This window comes from Arvicola amphibius, chromosome X (assembly GCF_903992535.2).
Source record: "Arvicola amphibius chromosome X, mArvAmp1.2, whole genome shotgun sequence".
Lineage (NCBI taxonomy): Eukaryota > Metazoa > Chordata > Mammalia > Rodentia > Cricetidae > Arvicola > Arvicola amphibius.
The window spans coordinates 23510139-23528133 of NC_052065.1; the positions used below are offsets into that span (position 1 = coordinate 23510139).

Sequence of the window (17995 nt, forward strand, 5' to 3'; positions counted from 1 at the left end):
TAAGTCTAAAAAATTTAAATTCTTTTGAGAATTTCACACAAGTACTGTATTTACATCATTTCCACCTCTTTCTCCAACTCCTTCTATGCCCCCCTTCTGAGATACATGGACCTCTCATTTTATAATTTTTATTGTTACATATATACATGTATTATAGAAAACCTGCTGAGTCCATTTAGAGTTGTTTGCATGAATGTGTTGTAGATGGAAGGGCGGGGCTGTATCCTGCCACCCGGCTAGCTTTACCCAAAATAATTACACGGAAACTGTATTCTTTTAAACACTGCCTGGCCCATTAGTTTCAGCCTCTTATTTACTAATTAACCCATATTTAGTAATCCGTGTAGCACCAGGAGGTAGTCGCTTACCAGGAGAGATCTTAACCTGCGTCTATCTCGGAGAGGAGAAGCATGGCGACTGCCTGAAGCATCTCCCCAACTCTGCTTCCTTTCTCCCACAATTCTGTTCTGTCTACTCCACCTACCTCATTTTCTGTCCTCTTAAAGGGCCAAGCAGTTTCTTTATTAACCAATGAAAGTAACATATAGACACTCCCCCATCAATGTGTGTTTGAGGTTGACAACTTGGGATTGGATAACCTATCAAGGTGCTTAACCCCAGAAAAAAAAAGTGTTTTTCCCCTCCCTCTGCAGCCACCGATTGTTTACAGCTCCTCATCTAGGGGCAGGGCCTTGTGAGATTTTCTTCATTAACAATGATTCACGAATTGGTACTATCCTTATGAGAATCTTATTTTGGCAACCATATTGTTGAGATTTTATGGGTACAGCATTCTTTTCAATGCACTCTCTAGCAGCAGCAGGCATCCCAGTCTTGTTTCTTGCAATCTTTGTGCCCCTTCTTCCTCTATGTTTCCTGAGTTTTAAGTGTAGAGGTTGCATGGTAGATATAATCATTGGGACTCACCTTTGACAGTGAGGTTTTGTCAGCTCAATAGAAACTGGAGTCATCTAAGTATAAGGAACCTCAATTAAGGGATTGCTTCCATCAGATTGGCCTGTGACTTATCTGTGAGACATTTTCTTGACTAATGGCTGATGAATGCGGGCTCAGACCACTCTGAGTGGTGACATCCCTGGGTAGGTGGTCCTGGTGGTTGTATAAGAAAGCAGGTTTAGTAAGCAATGAGGAGCAAGCCAGTAAGCAGCATTCCTTCGTGGTCTCTATTTCAGTTCCTGTCTCCAGGTTCTTTAAATTCTGGTGCTGACTTTTTCAATGATGGCATGGGGCCTGGGAGTTGTAAGATGCAATAAACCTATGTTGCTTTTTGTCCTAGTGTTTATCACGGGAACAGAAAACAAACAGTGTCCCACAGTCCCTTATTCTCTAAGCTTTGACCAGTTGTGGATCTCCATAGCAGCCATTGCTGCAAAAGTAGTTTCTTTGGTGAGGGAAGAGATAAGCTTCTTTGGTGTGGGTATAAGGATAAATAATTCGAATACAGTTATAAATTGTACTGGGTCAGGAAAATGGCAGTATTAGGTTCCCCTCTAAGGTCTGTGACTGTCCCAGTCACTAGCAGTTGCCTAGGTTCGTTGTACCAGGCATGAATTCCCTCCTAATGAGCGTGTCTTTAGTCCATTTAGACAGATATTGGCTACCCCAAAGATTAAAGATTAAAGTGCCACAATTGCCTGGCCAGTAATTGTTGTGGTTTGTAGGTTTTACGTCTGGGTAGGACTTGTGACTGCTTTTTTCCCTTGGTAGCTTCACTGCACCTTCTAATCTGTGAGAACTGATCCTCAGGGAGGAGGCTTCCCGGTCACTTCTAACTCTATTCTTCCATGTCTGGGTAGAATTCTTATCCAGACTTATGAGCACATGATAGTAGAGACAGACTGTGGTCACGCAAGGCATACATCACTGACAAACAGGAAGAGAAAAATGTTTTAACTTTGTTCCTCTAGAGGATGCAAAAACAATCATTGGTCTTGTTTATATCAAGAGCCCACACCTAGAACAATCACTGTGTCTAAGGGGACTTCTTGGTAGTAAACCTTAGGCAAAGAATATGGGACCACAACACCCATACTTTCAGATTTAGCTAAACATGACAATTCTGGAAAGCCTAGCAAACCCACGCTAGCTACAAAAGAAGGGAAGCACACTTTCATCAGAAATAAGAACAAAATTCGTCAGGACATTTGATGTAGTTACATATCTCCCTTTCTATAGCAATTTTCCTTCTTGAATTTGGGGAAAATATAATTTGCAGATTGAGCTATCAAGGCAGAAAACAGAATCATATTCAAGAAGTGAAATCGGGGAATATTCTGAAACTTGGGGCTGCCTCTCTCCTCTGTCTCAAGGGCTTGTGAGTTCATGCTTAAGATTTCCACAGTCTCACTGAATGTCAACAGCTCAAGAGACAGTGGCAGCTGAAGGGACTGGGACAAGATGAGCCCTTAGCTAATACCCATTAGCTAATACAGAGTTTTGAGTGTTTTTCCTCTTCGTGTGTAATCAGTACTACACAGCTAGTCCCGTTGCTCCTTTATCACTCTTTTCACCTGTGTTTCCAAGGGCAGTGCACACTGCAGTTTTCTTAAAGTCTTCTCAAAAGGGACATTCGTTTCCATGGAAGAAAGATTTTACTGTTCATTGCAAGTGATCTTCTCCAGCTGTGAAACTGATGGAGGCTCTTAAGCCTCATGAAGATGCTACAGACTGTCGTGATTACTGTCATGAGGGGGAAAATCACCAGAAGGCAATGGTTGCTTATCTGTGGCAAAAATGCTTCCTTCTTTGACTCTTCTTCTGAACTTTTAGGGGGAAGGAAAAGGAGGGGGAAATAGCCAAGCAGCATGTTTATAAGAAATAGAAAATATCGTTGCTTCGCATGTGAATGTTCACGGCACGCTCACTTTTTCTGCAGGAGAGCACAGGCATCAGAAAGCACCAGAAAAACAGTGAGGAAAATGTAAAAATTTAGATTAGGAAAGATGAACCATTAGGCAGGGAAATAGAAAAGAGGGGAAAGTAACAGAAGAGGAGACCTTGTCAAATTTTGAATGGCTTGAAGGACTGGGAGTCATCCTTATGAAGGAATCTGAGAGTGAAGAAGAGAAAGAGAATTCATGTTTATGGTGTTTTATTGTTCTTTAGACATATAAGATTAACTTCTTTAGTTACATGAAAAAGTACTCAAACTAAATTACTTTGTTTCAAAATCCAATTAAAAAACAGAAACCACAATATTTCAACAGAGGGGCTTTCACACCAGGAAAGTGTTGCATGGGTGATGGAAAAGTGGAGAATCCCAAAAGGGACAAGAGGCAACATAAAAAAGAACAACTACAGGAAGTGGTTACCTCTCAGTTAGAGGAACTGGGAGGAGGTTGTCTAATCTCCCACCCCCACACGGCAGCCAGGGCCATCTGGCAACATGGAGCCCTACAATACTCCTGACTAGCAGGTGTTCATGACATTGAAGGGAGAACAGACTAGGGGAAGCTGGAGGCCCAGTAACAATTCACCAACCTGGTGAATGTCTCTTGAAGCAAAATTCTGCGGTGAGAACCATTGTGGCTTCTCCTCTACTCCAGTTTAGCTAAACCAACCGGAAGCCATCAATCTAAGCTGGCTGACAAATGTAGTTCTCTGTGAAATCCAGCAGTTCCTGGAGAGGGTAGGCAAACAGATCAGCAACCAACAAAACATATAGCTTGACAAGGTTCTGATTTCCTAACTAGTCTTTGAATTTATCTATTTTGGGAATGAACCCAGGAGGTCATTTTGCCTTTATGTGTGTTGTATATGTTCTGATTACCATGGAGAATGTCACAATACCTTTCTTTAAATATCATGCAGTGGGAAAAAATGCTGCTTTGCTAATTGCCACAATCCCAGAGGTTGTGTGTTTTGAAGACAGCAACTGAGAGAGTTTGTACCTCGGTTCTTGTGCTCTTGAGTCTTCTTCCAGCGCTCCAGTTTGTTTCGTGAACTTCTCTATTAGCCGTGCAGCCACCCTTGTACTTTCTTCACATGGTCAGGTTACCATCCTAATCTGTTTCATGTCTGGAAGGCAGAAGAGTGGCCAGAAGTAGTTGTGCTACCCCTAGCTTTAGCATCTACCATACACTGACACACCTTTGATCTATGTCTACCAACTTAGCATAGAGAATGTCTGCCTGGAAACATGTTTGCTACCTAAATATTTTGGTACTTTTACTACAGTTTCCTTTCCTATAGTTTTATGTGGAGTGATTTAAGGTGGTGCTAACAAATTTAAACTTTTTTTCTGGTACCTTACTTTACAGGTAATGTCAGTTGTATGGACTTCAAACGACCGCCTGCATTATTCCTTGGCACTGTAACTGGGTTTAAATAAGTTCACTGCTCTTGGTCTTGGTTTTCTCATCTGTAAATGTAATCATAAATTAGAACCTACTTTATAGGGATTGAGTTGTGAGAATCAACTGAATTGATGTATATGTGGGCACAAGTATTTTTCTGTGTATGCATACATATGTATTAATATGTATGTTACAATTCACAAATATATGTACATAATATAGGCCTATATCTACTTTATGATAGAAAATTGAAACATGGTTAGCACTCTAAAAGCATCATCTATCACTCTTTTTACTTTACCCAGTGAGAATAAATGCTGCTATAAGAGTTGGTCAGAAGATGTGACATGTGTTCAGTATGTTTTACCCAGAACCCACACGTTTTATCCATGGTTAAGTGGATACCTTGAAAATTACAAGTAGAAAACTAGTTTGTTTAAACAAAAACATAAGTCACTGTGTATAATATATTCATAAACTGCCCCAAATCTGATAAATGATAAAGCAAATTTTAAAACTTGACAAATAGCCTCTCAGTTGTAGCAATTGGTCTCATTTTCCAATGTATTTACTTGTGATTGAATCACAAGATCTATTTTTCTTTCTGTAGTTTTTATGTGGTTTAAAGATTTAAATTTGTTATGGAAACAGGCTTTCAGTTGACCAATGATTAGCTAATTTCTGATAATAGCAAAGGAAACATATTGCCCCAATGCTGTTTTCATTTCCTCATGCAAAGAAGAAGCACAGTAGAGAAGAAAGGCAGACCAAGCACATTCAACCTTTGCTGCCATGGGGAACTGGGCCGTGAATGAGGGACTCTCCATCTTTGTCATTGTAAGTAACAAAAAGAGATAAATTATAATTCTTTAATGTTTTGGGGTTTTCTTGGGAGCTAACATAGAGCAACGGGTTTTCTTGCTGTTGTTTGCTTGAGAAATTTACTTACATTGTGAACAAGCATCAATTTGTAAGTAGATTGAGTTAATCCTCCCATTCCAAACTTCTTAATTAAAACTATGCACCAACATCTCTCATTTCTCCCAGTTTGTTTCTGAGCTACTAAGACTGTGAAATTAGCCAGCATTTAACAGAGAGAATAGAAGATCATACTAAAGATCTCTGAGATATTTTTTCTTAGTTACTCGGAGGTAAATTTGTCCACATTTTATGTTACCTACTTAAAATGCTCAATTAAAACCTTACTGTTTTCTGAATAATATTTGTTCTTAAAAATTTCTTGGATGGGAAAAGAACCTTTACTTCAGTAATAGCACCAAAACAACCAAAGTTCTCAAATTTCTTTTTAAAATAAGCACATTTTTCCCTAAGAGTTCTGAACTGTAGTCACTTGTGAATTTTACAACAAATCGAGATGAAAGAATTTAAATAAATTATTTAGACTCATATATGTAGTGTGTATATTATATGCATTTATGTGCATATAAAGTATGTATATAATATTGAATTATATATAAACTATTAATCTATCTTGAGAAACAATTTTGGAAATAAGGCTGTGGCTAATTTTCAATTACACATTGATTTCTGATTTATACTTTTAAGTTAGTGTTCTCAGCAAAGCAATTATGGATTAACTGAGTTGGAAGAAATGTGGTATCTATTCTTGCCAAACAGCTAATGAAGCATGATATCAAAATCGCTTATGAATGGAAGTTTTGTAAAAATTCACCATGTAATGCATGGAATGTTTGAGTTCTAGAGATAAATAAATAAATAAGTAGCATGAGTAAAATTAAAACAAAAAATATTTGATTGAAAGTTAGTTCATGCCAAACCAACATTCCAATGCAAGCTAGAAACATCAGGATTTAAAACTGGAGTCCTGAGTCCTTACTACCATTGTAATTAATTCTTAAGAAACAAGTTGAAATAGAATTTTCATTCTAATTACAGTTTCCCCAGGAAGTAATCTCTTAAGTTGTGTATGCATATATTTGAAAGTAAAGACATGGTTTAGAAATTCAGAGTTGGGGAGAGTGACAGGGCAAGAGAGGAAGTTTCTGTAGCGCCTTCCTTGTAAAGAGAGACTGTTATGAAACATTTGTGGGTATTTAATAGCTAGTATTAATAATAGCTAGTAATTTCATATTGAAAGAAAATCACTTTGGAACTGAAGGTAGAAGACTGGGCAGTATCAGCCCTTGATAAGGTTGTTGTTAACGTCAAATGCCAACTTAAAATCTAAAAAGTTTATTGTTTAAATTCCATGACCTTGACCCCTTTGCCCATGTTCAATATGCCCTCCTTTAAAAATGAAGGAAAACTTACCAAATAGAATGGTAAGCTGTATGTGCTGCAAGTCAGTGACTGGCATCTGGGAGAGGAGAGTTCAATTTCCTACATGTCGAGCGAGGGTCAGCAACAATACCTAATTTCCACGTGATCTCACTTTACTTATCAACCATTGTTACCTCTCTGATTTTAAGATGAAAAGAGACAAGGCAGGCTGATCCTAACTTCGCACGCTGACCAAGTAGTGAAGCAATCATGCAAAACAACAAGGGAAGATCAAGCCAGTGACTAAAGAGTTGGGTGGTGGGGGGATAGGAAAGAGCTGCCTCGAAGCTGATTGTGCTCAGCTTTATAACCCCCTTTGTCAAAGTCTGAACGTGGGGGAAGTCCTGTCCTTCATTTGACTCCAGTATCATATGGACTCTACTTATTTAGGTTTATAAACCTCATCCAACTTTTTCTGTTTGTGCAGCTGGTGTGGTTGGGGTTGAATGTCTTCCTCTTTGTCAACTCCTACAAGGTTTATGATGATGGACCTAAGTACTATTATACTCGAAAACTTCTCGGGGTAAGTGAACTTCCTCCTCATGCAATATCAGCCAGCTCATACTTGTAGGCAGATGTGCTCGTATTTATTTATTCCTTTTAAGATTTAGAATGAATATTCTGACCAACCAAGACAACATCACCAGCTTCACTCCCCAGTTGCAAATTCTTTGGCAAGAATCAGTTAAGGCCTGATAGTGTAACAAACTGAAGTGTGGTAGAGGGTCCTACCTGCATCTCTTGCTACCAATATATACCAACTTAACATAGGAATCTCTAGAATGGAAAGCCTACTGGGAGCCACTCATAAAGGTTTGACACTGGTTTGACAATTGAAATTTCCTATATTTTTTCTAAGTTAAATGGTTCATATCATATTTTTGGCATGGAGAAGTCCTCCTCCTAATGACATGTGAAATGATCTTGAAAAAATCAACTTCAAGCTATTATCTGGAGACTTGCAGGAACTTGTTTGTGTACTACGTCACTTCAGTAGGCCAGCCAAGCAGAGGTCCTTGAATTTCCTTGAGTCCCTAAGTAATCTGTTTCCTTGAAATGTCAGGTCTCTTCATGAATGAAGAATAATTAGAATGAAAATGAAAATAATTAGAACTACAGCCACTCCCAGAGCACATCATTTGTTATATAATGCTGAAAATATTACTTACATTAATAATATGTTATAATCATATATGTCAGTATTGCCAAACAATCATTTCACATTATTAAAATTGTCTCTACTGTATTCATGCTGATCTGTTCTTGTATCATAGGCAACTTCTTTAGACATTGCTAAACCAGTTTTGCTCAAGTATTACACCATACCAGCTTAGAGGACTTTGTTTAAAATCAAAGATTTAGTTTTGATACTGACCTCATGTTAATAGTATACATGCTCAAAGATTTAGGAGGAAGTAAACTGATGCATGCAACTTACTTTAAAATGTATCAACTATATGGGAGGGGTTTCAAAGGATAGGAGTTCTTGCTGCTCAAGCATGAGGCCAAGAGTTCAGTTCCCCAGTTCCCATTTAAAAAGTCAAGTGTGGCCACAGGCACTTATAACGCCACCACTGGAAGGGCAAGGGAGTAGTAGAGATAGTAGGATCCCTAGAGCTTGCTGAATACCAGACTAAACTAAAGACAGTAAGATCCTGGTTCAAGCTGAGACCTTGTCTCAAAGCAATAAAGCAGAGCACCATAGAAATACAGGAGGACACCTGATACTCTCCTCTGATGGAGAAAGGGGTGGAAAGCTAGGTAGATGATAAAGCACACAAGCGAAAATTTAAAACGTTTAGTCCGGCAGGTAGCTAAAAAGAACTCAAAGTCAATTTATTTCCACTTCTCTTCAAGTTTGAAACTTTAAAATGTTCAGTTGGGTAAATAGGCAGCTTCAGGTTAAAATAAAGCATATCAGTGGACCCCAAGAAAACTCTTCCGCTGTGAAGGAAATTCCATTCCAGATGTCTTAAGGGAGCTTTTTGGGGGTTCCATGATGGGACTCCAGGGAAGAGGAGAATGGGTATTCTGCTCACCAAAGTCTCTCTGCTCGCAATCCTCTCTCTTCTAGTCAGCACTGGCTCTGGCCAGGGCACCTGCAGCCTGCCTGAATTTCAACTGCATGCTGATCCTGTTACCAGTGTGTCGAAATCTGCTCTCCTTCCTCAGGGGTTCCAGCGCGGTAAGAGCAAGCATTCTACGGAGTGCCTCAAATTCTCAATCCATCATGCCAAATGCTCTTTCTAAGGCAGAACAAAGTAATGTTTTGTGAAGCTTACCTTGTGTAGAATATTCATGAGATGCACCATGTCCTATGCTGTAATATACATCATATATCTCCACAAACACACACACACACACACACACACACACACACACACACACACACATCCCTGAAACAGTCATTTAATTTGGAAAATTTAAGAAGCAGCTAAACAAACTATACATCAACAATAGTAATGAAGTAAACATACATGTGTTAAGAGTATATGAGCCAGACATGTGCTATTTAGGAACTGTTCAAGAATATTTTTAAAATTTTATCATAGAAAACACATTTTCTGTGTAACATCTCAAGCAAATTAAATCAATGCACAGAAAAACACACTATATGAAAATACAAGGAGAAATAGTTGATTCCTAGGGTGCCACATGTCTATAAGCCCAGCAATGAGGAGCCTGAGACAGACATATCTTAAGTTTGAGCCTATTCCAGGCTACATAAGGAGCTCTAGGCCAGCCTCAGCTACATAGTGAAATTTAAAAAATAAAATAAAACAAAAATAAAGAAAAACAAAGTAAACATTTATAGTCCCATGGGATTGGAAGTATCAGGGCTTTCTACATGCCCAGAGCCCCTTTACATTAATGTTTCAATGAGCACCTTGATATAGAAAGAGTATTTTTAACCTATAAGAATATATATATATATATATGTATATATACATATATATACATATATATATAACTGGTAACATTATATGAAAATAAAAATAATCATTTATATTTTAAAATTTAATACATGTTCAAATAACATTGTACAGAAAAGAATATGGTAGGTCCCATAAAACATTAAAATAAAGAGCCATTGAGGATCAGATATGACAGATCAAATAAGTCAGAAATGACATTAGATGGGGCAGGGAATGCCAGGAAGGTTGCAGAGGGAAAGTAGCCTGAGTAGTGAGGATAAATCAACATCTAGAATTTGTTGATGGAACAGAAACGTGTTCTATGTGGGCAAGAGATAGCATGGGCAAAAGCACAGACCATGGTGAGAAATCTTATTATCAAAAAATGAGAAATACTATAATACTTTCTGTATCACTCTTTATTGTGTTCTATTTAAATGTGGTTTGTTGGGCAGATGGTGCAGCTCACTGGTACAGTGATTGCCAACCATGCATGAGGCTATGGCAATTGTCAGTACCAAAAGAAACACAAAAGATAATATTTACCCAATGTATGAGTTGATGGCTAGATTGTTTTCCTTCTATGAACGTTTGTATAGTTGGAGAATGAAGATGAATACAGTCAGGTTCTATCTGGCTTGGGAGAAAGAGAGGTAGTATATTCTTCCCATAGGAAGAAATATAGAACAGTGCACAGAATTGGGCAGGTTGAACATGTTACTCAAGTCAAGGACAGGCAGCATCCTGAGCTTGATTTGGGTATATTTTCATGTAACTGCCTTTAAAATCTAATTATCAGCAAGACACTGCTTCACTTTGGATTATTTTTCTACATTGAAAAAAATTCCTGATGAAGTTTTAGGTGTTAGCACCCTCCTGGGACCTGGAGTTTTGATGACCAGCTAGCCTTGCAGAATTGGTGCACTCCAGATTTAGTGAGAGATTTTGCCTCAAAACTAAGGTGGAAATTAGAGGGAGACATTTAACATCGACCTCTGACTACCACACAAATATCTACCCCTCCCCCATCTCTCTCCTAAAATCTTAAAATATTTAAGTTAAAATCAATTTTGAAGGAAAACGGCAAGCAAACTATGCTTCTGGGCCACAGGAATTGTGATGGGTAACTGTCTAGAGCAATGGCTCTCAATCTTCCTGATGCTGCGACCCTTTACTACAGTTCCTCATGTTGTGGAGAACATAAAATTATTTTTTTGCTGTTTCAGAGCTGTAATTTTGCTACTGCTGTCAATCACAATGTAACCATCCAAATCTTTCAATCCCTCGTGAAAGAGAGTTGTTCGATCCCCCAAAGGGTCATGCCCCACAGGTTGAGAACCACTGCTCTAAAATAAGACTGGGAAAGAAAGCAGGGATTTTACTGCCAAAGTAGAAGCTTAAATGTATAGCTAAAGAATTAACGCTTGATCCAACAATTACTGAATATATGAACTAGATGGTGAGTTACAGGTACAATTTGTGTTTCACTTTGCCTCCCTTTTCCTAGTCACACAACATTCCTATTAGTCCAAAGAAGAGTTTGTATCTAGAAACATGCAACCCTCAATTTGCTAAAAGGGCATGAGCAGACAATTAAGCTTTGATACTACCCACCTCTTTACAAAATACCATTTCATCTTAAACATACTCCCTAAACTCCACCCTCAGGGCTCTGATTTTACACGAAGAGTCAGGAAAAAGGGGTAACTCGGTAGTACAGCATTAACCTAGCACGCAGGACCCAAGTCATGCCTCCACTATTGCAAGGCCATATGTAGTTGAGTAAAATCTTAGACTCATTTTTGCTCAACAGCAAAACAACAAGTCAGACAGGCAGAAAAAGAAGAAGAATGTTGAAAAAAATCATTGGAGGTTCTCTGGAAAGGATCAGGTTCTTCATCTGGAAAATTCTGTGACAATGCTCCTTTGTCTAAGTCATTATTTCAATTTGTCACAATTTGATCTTGCAGACTGAGCAAAACCAGGGCAAAACCTAACAAGAGCACCCGGTGTTAGACATCGACCATGAGGCTTCCCAAATAATCTCCCAAGACTCCACGGAGATGCAATCTCACTGCATTGAAAGACGGATAGCCAAGCTACCCACTTATCTTTTAAATAGTACAGGAGCCACATGAAGCCTTGCTAGATGAAACCATTGCACATTAACTTTTTGTTTTTATGGAGACTTGATTTGGTTGCCTTTAAAAAAAATTCCTCCTGTCCCCATTTGAATACTTTCTATTTAGAGGAAGTAAAGCCTGAGAAACAGGCAGCGTTTTCACCAAGGTGGTCAGTTAAGAAATCCTGATTACCTCACAACCCGAAGTTGCATTGCCTTGAGGACCCATGTCCCATGAGCAGCACATATAAAATGTCATCTTAGGGGCAACTTGTGGCCCACAGGTGAAGACCCACATGAGAACCTTTAATAGCAGTGATTAAATTGTAGTAAAGCCCAATTCTATAACCAAATAGATCTTCACACAAAAGAACAATTTCCGCCACTTACTTATGCATTTATTTAAATTAGCAGACAAAGTAATGGTTCTCCTTCTGGTATTTTCATATATTCTTGAATATTGTTCATCAGCTGCTCCACTGCTTCCCTTACCCGTCTCTCTGCCATTCATCTCCATTTCTACGCTTCCTCCCCTAGAATTGCTCTTGGTGCTTTCATACGGTCTATTCTGTTACTCCTGCCTACTTCCCCTCCCTCAAGAGCAATGGTCTCTGACAGGTATGGCATGCCCTTCATTCTGAACTAGGCAAGCAGACGTGTGAACTTTGAAAACTGCAGCTGCTTTCTGCTCGCGGTTTAAGTGCACGAGTGTGCTGTGACTGATGTTGGAAGTGGGACCGGCCACAGCTCACTGATGTAGAACTCATGTCGAGGGAGTGAGGTAGGAGCAAGATTAACTGGGAGGATTCAAAGCCAGGAAATTGTGCTCCCAGAGACTGTTTGCTTTTGCATGTGTCAACTAAACATCTTGAACTCTCCCTGTGGCTCTGTTTAATATGAGTATTTGAGCCTGCTAAATGACCTACTCTAGAAATGATAAGGATATAATAATTTCAAAAACTTGTTCCATTAACACCATACTAACTAAACAGACACAGAATTTCTGTTCAGTTTTAGAGGTCTGAATCATTCAGGCTTTGGTTTTGAATTCTTCTGGGTACCCAGAGGAGAAAAAGCCCTCTGGCTGTGTATCCTTAGGCCCCTCCCAAAAGGATAGAGGTAAAGGCTCTCATCTAGCTTTGTTGAGAGAGATGGAAAAAGGATAGGCCTAAGCATACAGAAATCTTTGATGAACTTCCATGTGTAGAAACAAATTTCTAACTTGTGACCATCCTAATCTTCAGGTCAGACTAAAACAGGAAGGTTAAAAGGTAAGGTCGTTTGCCTTATATAGTCTCAGAATCAGAAGGCCTCATCATGGCTCTGCCTCAAACCATGTGTCCTAGAGGGGGCCCCTTTGTGCTTTTCGTCTCAGCAATGATTTTAGCAGGGAAACAGGTCAAATAATGCAAATTTAAACATAAATATGCCTTTCTAGGAAGGACTGTAGCTTAGTGGTAAAGAACATGCCAAGTATAAAAGGCTCTAAGTTCCATTTCCAGTGTTGAAAAAAAGAAGAAAAATGAATGAATATACTCTTAATAAAATATACTGACTATTTATGTTTGTTGATTATTAAGTTGTCACCGTAGTAGAGGGCTTTCTATATATTAATAACTGGAGATACAAAGTGATTAAAGGCAGAAAGCCACAAGCTTTAAAAGCTTAGAGACTTGTGGAAGAGATCTAGAATTAACATGGAATTTCAAAATTATAAAGAGTTCTATAAAAAAAGTTATATAAATTATAAAGAGTTCCATAAAAAGTGTTATCCTTCATATTTTTCACATAGTTTTACTGCCACCATGTGTGGACATTACTGTCAGATTCTTTACCTGAGTTCTGTCAGGAGATGTAAGGATAGCTCTTGACATTTTACCTAAAATGTTCATAAATATGTAATGCAAATACAATCAGACCAAGTATACATAAAACAGAGCTAAAAAGCTTAAGATATACCCTATCAAATAAGTACTTCGTTTTAGTTCCACTTTTCATTATTTTGAAATTCAGTTTCAATAGAGCATAGCAAATTGCCAGGATGTCCCAACAATTGCCCTTGCACTATAATGATTGTTGAAATTGGGCAAGGCTCTTTGTGACAGTAACAGAGAAACTTCCTTTTAGAAGTTAGTGGACAAAGGCAAAGAGGTAGTTCCATGAGGAAGCTGTAAGGCATGATGACAGCTTGGCTGTTTGGGAGATGGCTGGTAATAATTTAGAGGTGAGCCGAAGCACAGAAATGGTATCTTTTATAGTAAGGAGGAACAGAAAGGACCCAAGCAATCAAAGATAAAGCCCTTCTTTCAAACTTTACAAACTGATCATCCCACCTCATTTTCAGGAAGTGGTGAAGAGATCATTTTCTTGAAAGTTCAGCATCAGCATGACTTGTGGCTTCTCTTTAGGGTTGTTTACCATTCCTGACTACACTGAAGACAGTGGTTAGGAAAAATGAAGGCCCGCTGTCTTGGTGGGACCTATTCCATTGATTCACTAGTTTTCTCTTTGAATCAAATGTTCTTTTCATTAATGCATGTTAAGATATAATGGTTATCTCTGAATGGACTCTGTATTACCTAATCCTATCTCTCCATTGTTATGATACAGCATTTAGTTTTTCTACATGTTCATGTCAAAGTTAGCAAGGGCATCAACATGTATTATTTCACAAATTTTATCACTGCTAATGATAGCAATAAAGATGGGGCTATGGAGATGATATAGGGGGCCCAACAAAGCCATACTATTTCTCTTCAAATTTGTTATAATGCAGAAGTTAGTAATTTATTCTCTCAATCCCTCCTTCAAGAAACTGGAAAAGAAGCTATGGCAAATGTAGATAGGGTTAATGATTATTTTATTTTCAAGGCAGTAAAGAGTGTGCTTCATTTGCATGACCAAACAATTATTAAAGAACAATTTTTAAAGTACATAGCATGTTGATCTCTGTATAGGATGCTAGCCCTCTAGCTGGAGACTCAGGGTACATTAGTTGAGAAGTTAGTTACACAATGATGCAAAATAACATCAGATTCTAATGAAACATCTTTCAATGACTACATGTTTCCTAGGGAAGAACTTCAATTATCATACAGGGGAGAAAATTAGTTTACAACTAAGTGGTAGGTCTGTGACTCACAACAGATACATATGAAGACAAAATTTCCTTTCAAAAAATAATTCATGGCTGCTCTCAACTATACTAATTCCCATCATGTGATTCTTTATTTGGTTTTGGTTTTCAGAGATAGAGTTTTTCTGTAGTTTTGGAGCCTGTCCTGGAACTTGCTCTGTCGAACAGGCTGGTCTCAAACTCACAGAGATCCACTTGTCTCTGCTTCCTGAGTGCTGACATCTGTGATTCTTTTTAAAAAAAAATATTTATTTATTTTGTGTAAAGCATTCCTTCCATGTGTGCCCGCAAGCCAGAAGGAGGCACCAGGCCTCATTATAGATGGCTGTGAGCCACCATGTGGTTACTGGGAATTGAACTCAGGACCTCTGGAAGAGCAGTCAGTGTTCTTAACCACTAAGCCATCTCTCCAGCCCCTATCCTGTGATTCTTAAGAGTCCAACCCAGTTTGCCACTCCAGGAAGGATGCTATTAGTTATCTACTCCTGTGCAATGAATTGTCCCGAATGCAATTGTTTTGAACAACCCTCATTTACAAGCTGGAAGCTGTGTAGATCAGAGGTTCAGCACCCTGTTTGACTTCTCTACTCAGCCTTCTGTGAAATTAAGACTAAAAACATGTTTGCGGGCTGAGAGGAAATGAGTGTACCTGGAAACTGGCTTAAAATATTCTTCTGAAAGTCTGGGCTTAAAGATAGAGTATGTTTCTAGCATGCACAGAGCCTTGGGTTCCTCCTCAGCTCTGTAAAACAAAATCAAAAAACAACAAACCAAAAAACCCTTTTCCAAGCTCCTTCTTAGCAAAATTCCATTCATTATAGTTGCAGGTCCCTGTCTCCTTGCTAGTAGTCTTCCCATGGTCACTTTTGGAGCCTACATGCCCCGCCATTTCAGCAACAGTACCTTAAATCCTTCTTGTATTTTTAATCTCTGACTTCCTCCACTTGGAACTTTTAGTCCTAGATTTCAAGAGTTTATTGATAGTGTCGGATACCTGAGGGAAAAACTCCCTCTTTAAGACAATTTCGGACTTTACATCTGCAGAATCCATTTTATCATTATTGTTTAACAAAATCATACACCCCAGTCACAGGTCTCATCCAAAGTCAAGGGAGAAGATTCACAACGTCATTACAAGTCTTCCAGAATTATGCCTATCAGAAGGACTCTTAAAAACTGAAGGACTGTGGCAGCTAAGAAACAGGAGGCTATTTCCTTAAAACTATAAAGGAGTTGCCTAGTCTGAATGACCACACTGGGTTTTTTTTTTTTTTTTTGGTTTTTCCCAGTTTATTTATTTTTTATTAAAAATTGCCTTCTCCTCCCTTCCTCCTCCCCCTTCCCTCCCCTCCCCTCCACCCATACCCCCACTCCCTCCCTCTCCAGGCCAAAGAGCCATCAGGGTTCTCTACACTATGTTGAGTCCAAGGTCCTCCCAACTCCCTCCAGGTCCAGGAAGGTGAGCAACCAAACTGTCAAGGCTCACTGACCACACTGTTAAAGCACAGTGGTAGCCCTTTAATATGCCCTTTATTGGCTTCTTTCCATTCTAGTCTTTGTTCTCCTACCCTCACTTTCTTTGACCATTCTCCACTAAGGATCCCAAAACTAAAATTTAAGTCAGATTTTTGAGGCACTTAGAATAATAGTGATCGTGTCCTTGCATCTGATTTGATGGAAAAGGACGTGGACTTTAGACGGCCAAAGTGAAATTTTAATTTTTTGTCTATAATGGAGACAAGAATACTTGTATTATTGCATCGAGTGATTAATAAATAAGTAAATTACCTGGGTCCCCCAAGATACTTGATGAAGCTTTTCTTCTTTATTTGGAATCCTTATCGTCTTCCTTACTAGTATTTTTGTGATTCAAAGAGTCACCTTTTATGTAGCCTTCCTTCCTTTTAGGTGTAATGAACTGAGAAACAGTAGAGCAGGTACAATTTTCCACCAATCATATCTTTCTACAAAGTCAGAATATCTTATTAAAAATAAGTAACCTCCTTATTTAAATTATATACAAAATTTAGATCTGTGTATTGACAATACCTTAAATTGTTTTAGAAGGTCACTGTCCTCTTTAAAAAACATTAACTTTTTATGACAGTACATTTATACTGTGGTGCAAAGCAGCTAGAACAAGCCAATTGTCAGATTTTGTGAGGATAAGCGTCTATTCAACCATCAACAAGGTTTTGCTTTCTCTGCTTTGAGCACTGACTTGACTCCAGATTCAAATCCATGCACTCTAACATATGGATATGAACCAAATGCACTCGACAACTTTCTATTTTGAGTGTCAAGGGATGATTTAAATTACTGCAATATTGATACAAAAATTTCTCAGATGATCTGGATTTAATCTCATCTCTGTCCATTCTGGGCTATATCACATAAGGCAGGATAATCACCTTTGTTTTCTCAGCTGTTAGGTAATGGTCTCTCCTTAATAAAACTGACATAAGAGTAAGAATTAAGTAAGCCAATACATGTAAAAGGCTTAGAGAAGTTCTTCCACAAGCACTCAGTAGCTGCTAGTTATTGTTGCTGCCATCAACATCATCATCATTATTTTTAATTATTATTATGTGACAGTGATCTTCCTTGTAATGTCTGTGACCTAGATGAGCAAGTGAGTCCACTTTCCTCCTTCTATAGTTTATATGAGCAATTGGGTTAAAGACCTACTCACTTGTTCTAGAACTGTTCACTCATCTTTGTCCCCACTGGACTCCTAGGAAACAAACAATAAGCCAATTCTTTATGAAATCGTAGGCCCCCTTTAAATAAATTCCTCATAACTAGGAATATATTGTGTCAAAAATTCAAAACTTTATACAATGAAAAAGGTATTTGAAAGAGGGCTTCATGTCACTATGAGAACAGGAACTATATTACTTAAACTTGGCGTTTGAATGGGGAGAGATGACTTACTACCTCCGTCCATTTTCTCATCAACCAAGTGGATGGAACTATATCCTCGTAGAGCGGTTATGAAAATTACATGAGATGATGCATGTACAGCACCTGGGACATAGACGGCTTTGACATGAACAATTTCCACCATTCTTTTTTCTCTTCATCCAAAGTGTTGCTCAACAAGAATTCGAAGACAACTGGATCGGAACCTCACTTTCCATAAAATGGTGGCATGGATGATAGCGCTTCACACTGGTAAGAGTGGAAAGATGTTTGAATTGCAAAC

The 17995-nt window shown here is 38.5% G+C and overlaps 1 protein-coding gene across 1 annotated transcript in view; it reads left to right on the top strand.

The window, feature by feature from the left end:
* Nucleotides 1-5051: 5051 nt before the first annotated feature.
* Nucleotides 5052-17995, top strand: part of LOC119805427 (cytochrome b-245 heavy chain) — a 35380-nt gene continuing 22436 nt past the window's right edge. Inside the window, exons 1-4 of the mRNA XM_038317383.1 lie at nt 5052-5153; nt 7045-7140; nt 8692-8802; nt 17880-17964. Of these exons, the coding sequence (XP_038173311.1) occupies nt 5109-5153; nt 7045-7140; nt 8692-8802; nt 17880-17964 (337 nt within the window). The 5' untranslated portion in view covers nt 5052-5108. The remainder of the gene's footprint in view (nt 5154-7044; nt 7141-8691; nt 8803-17879; nt 17965-17995) is intronic.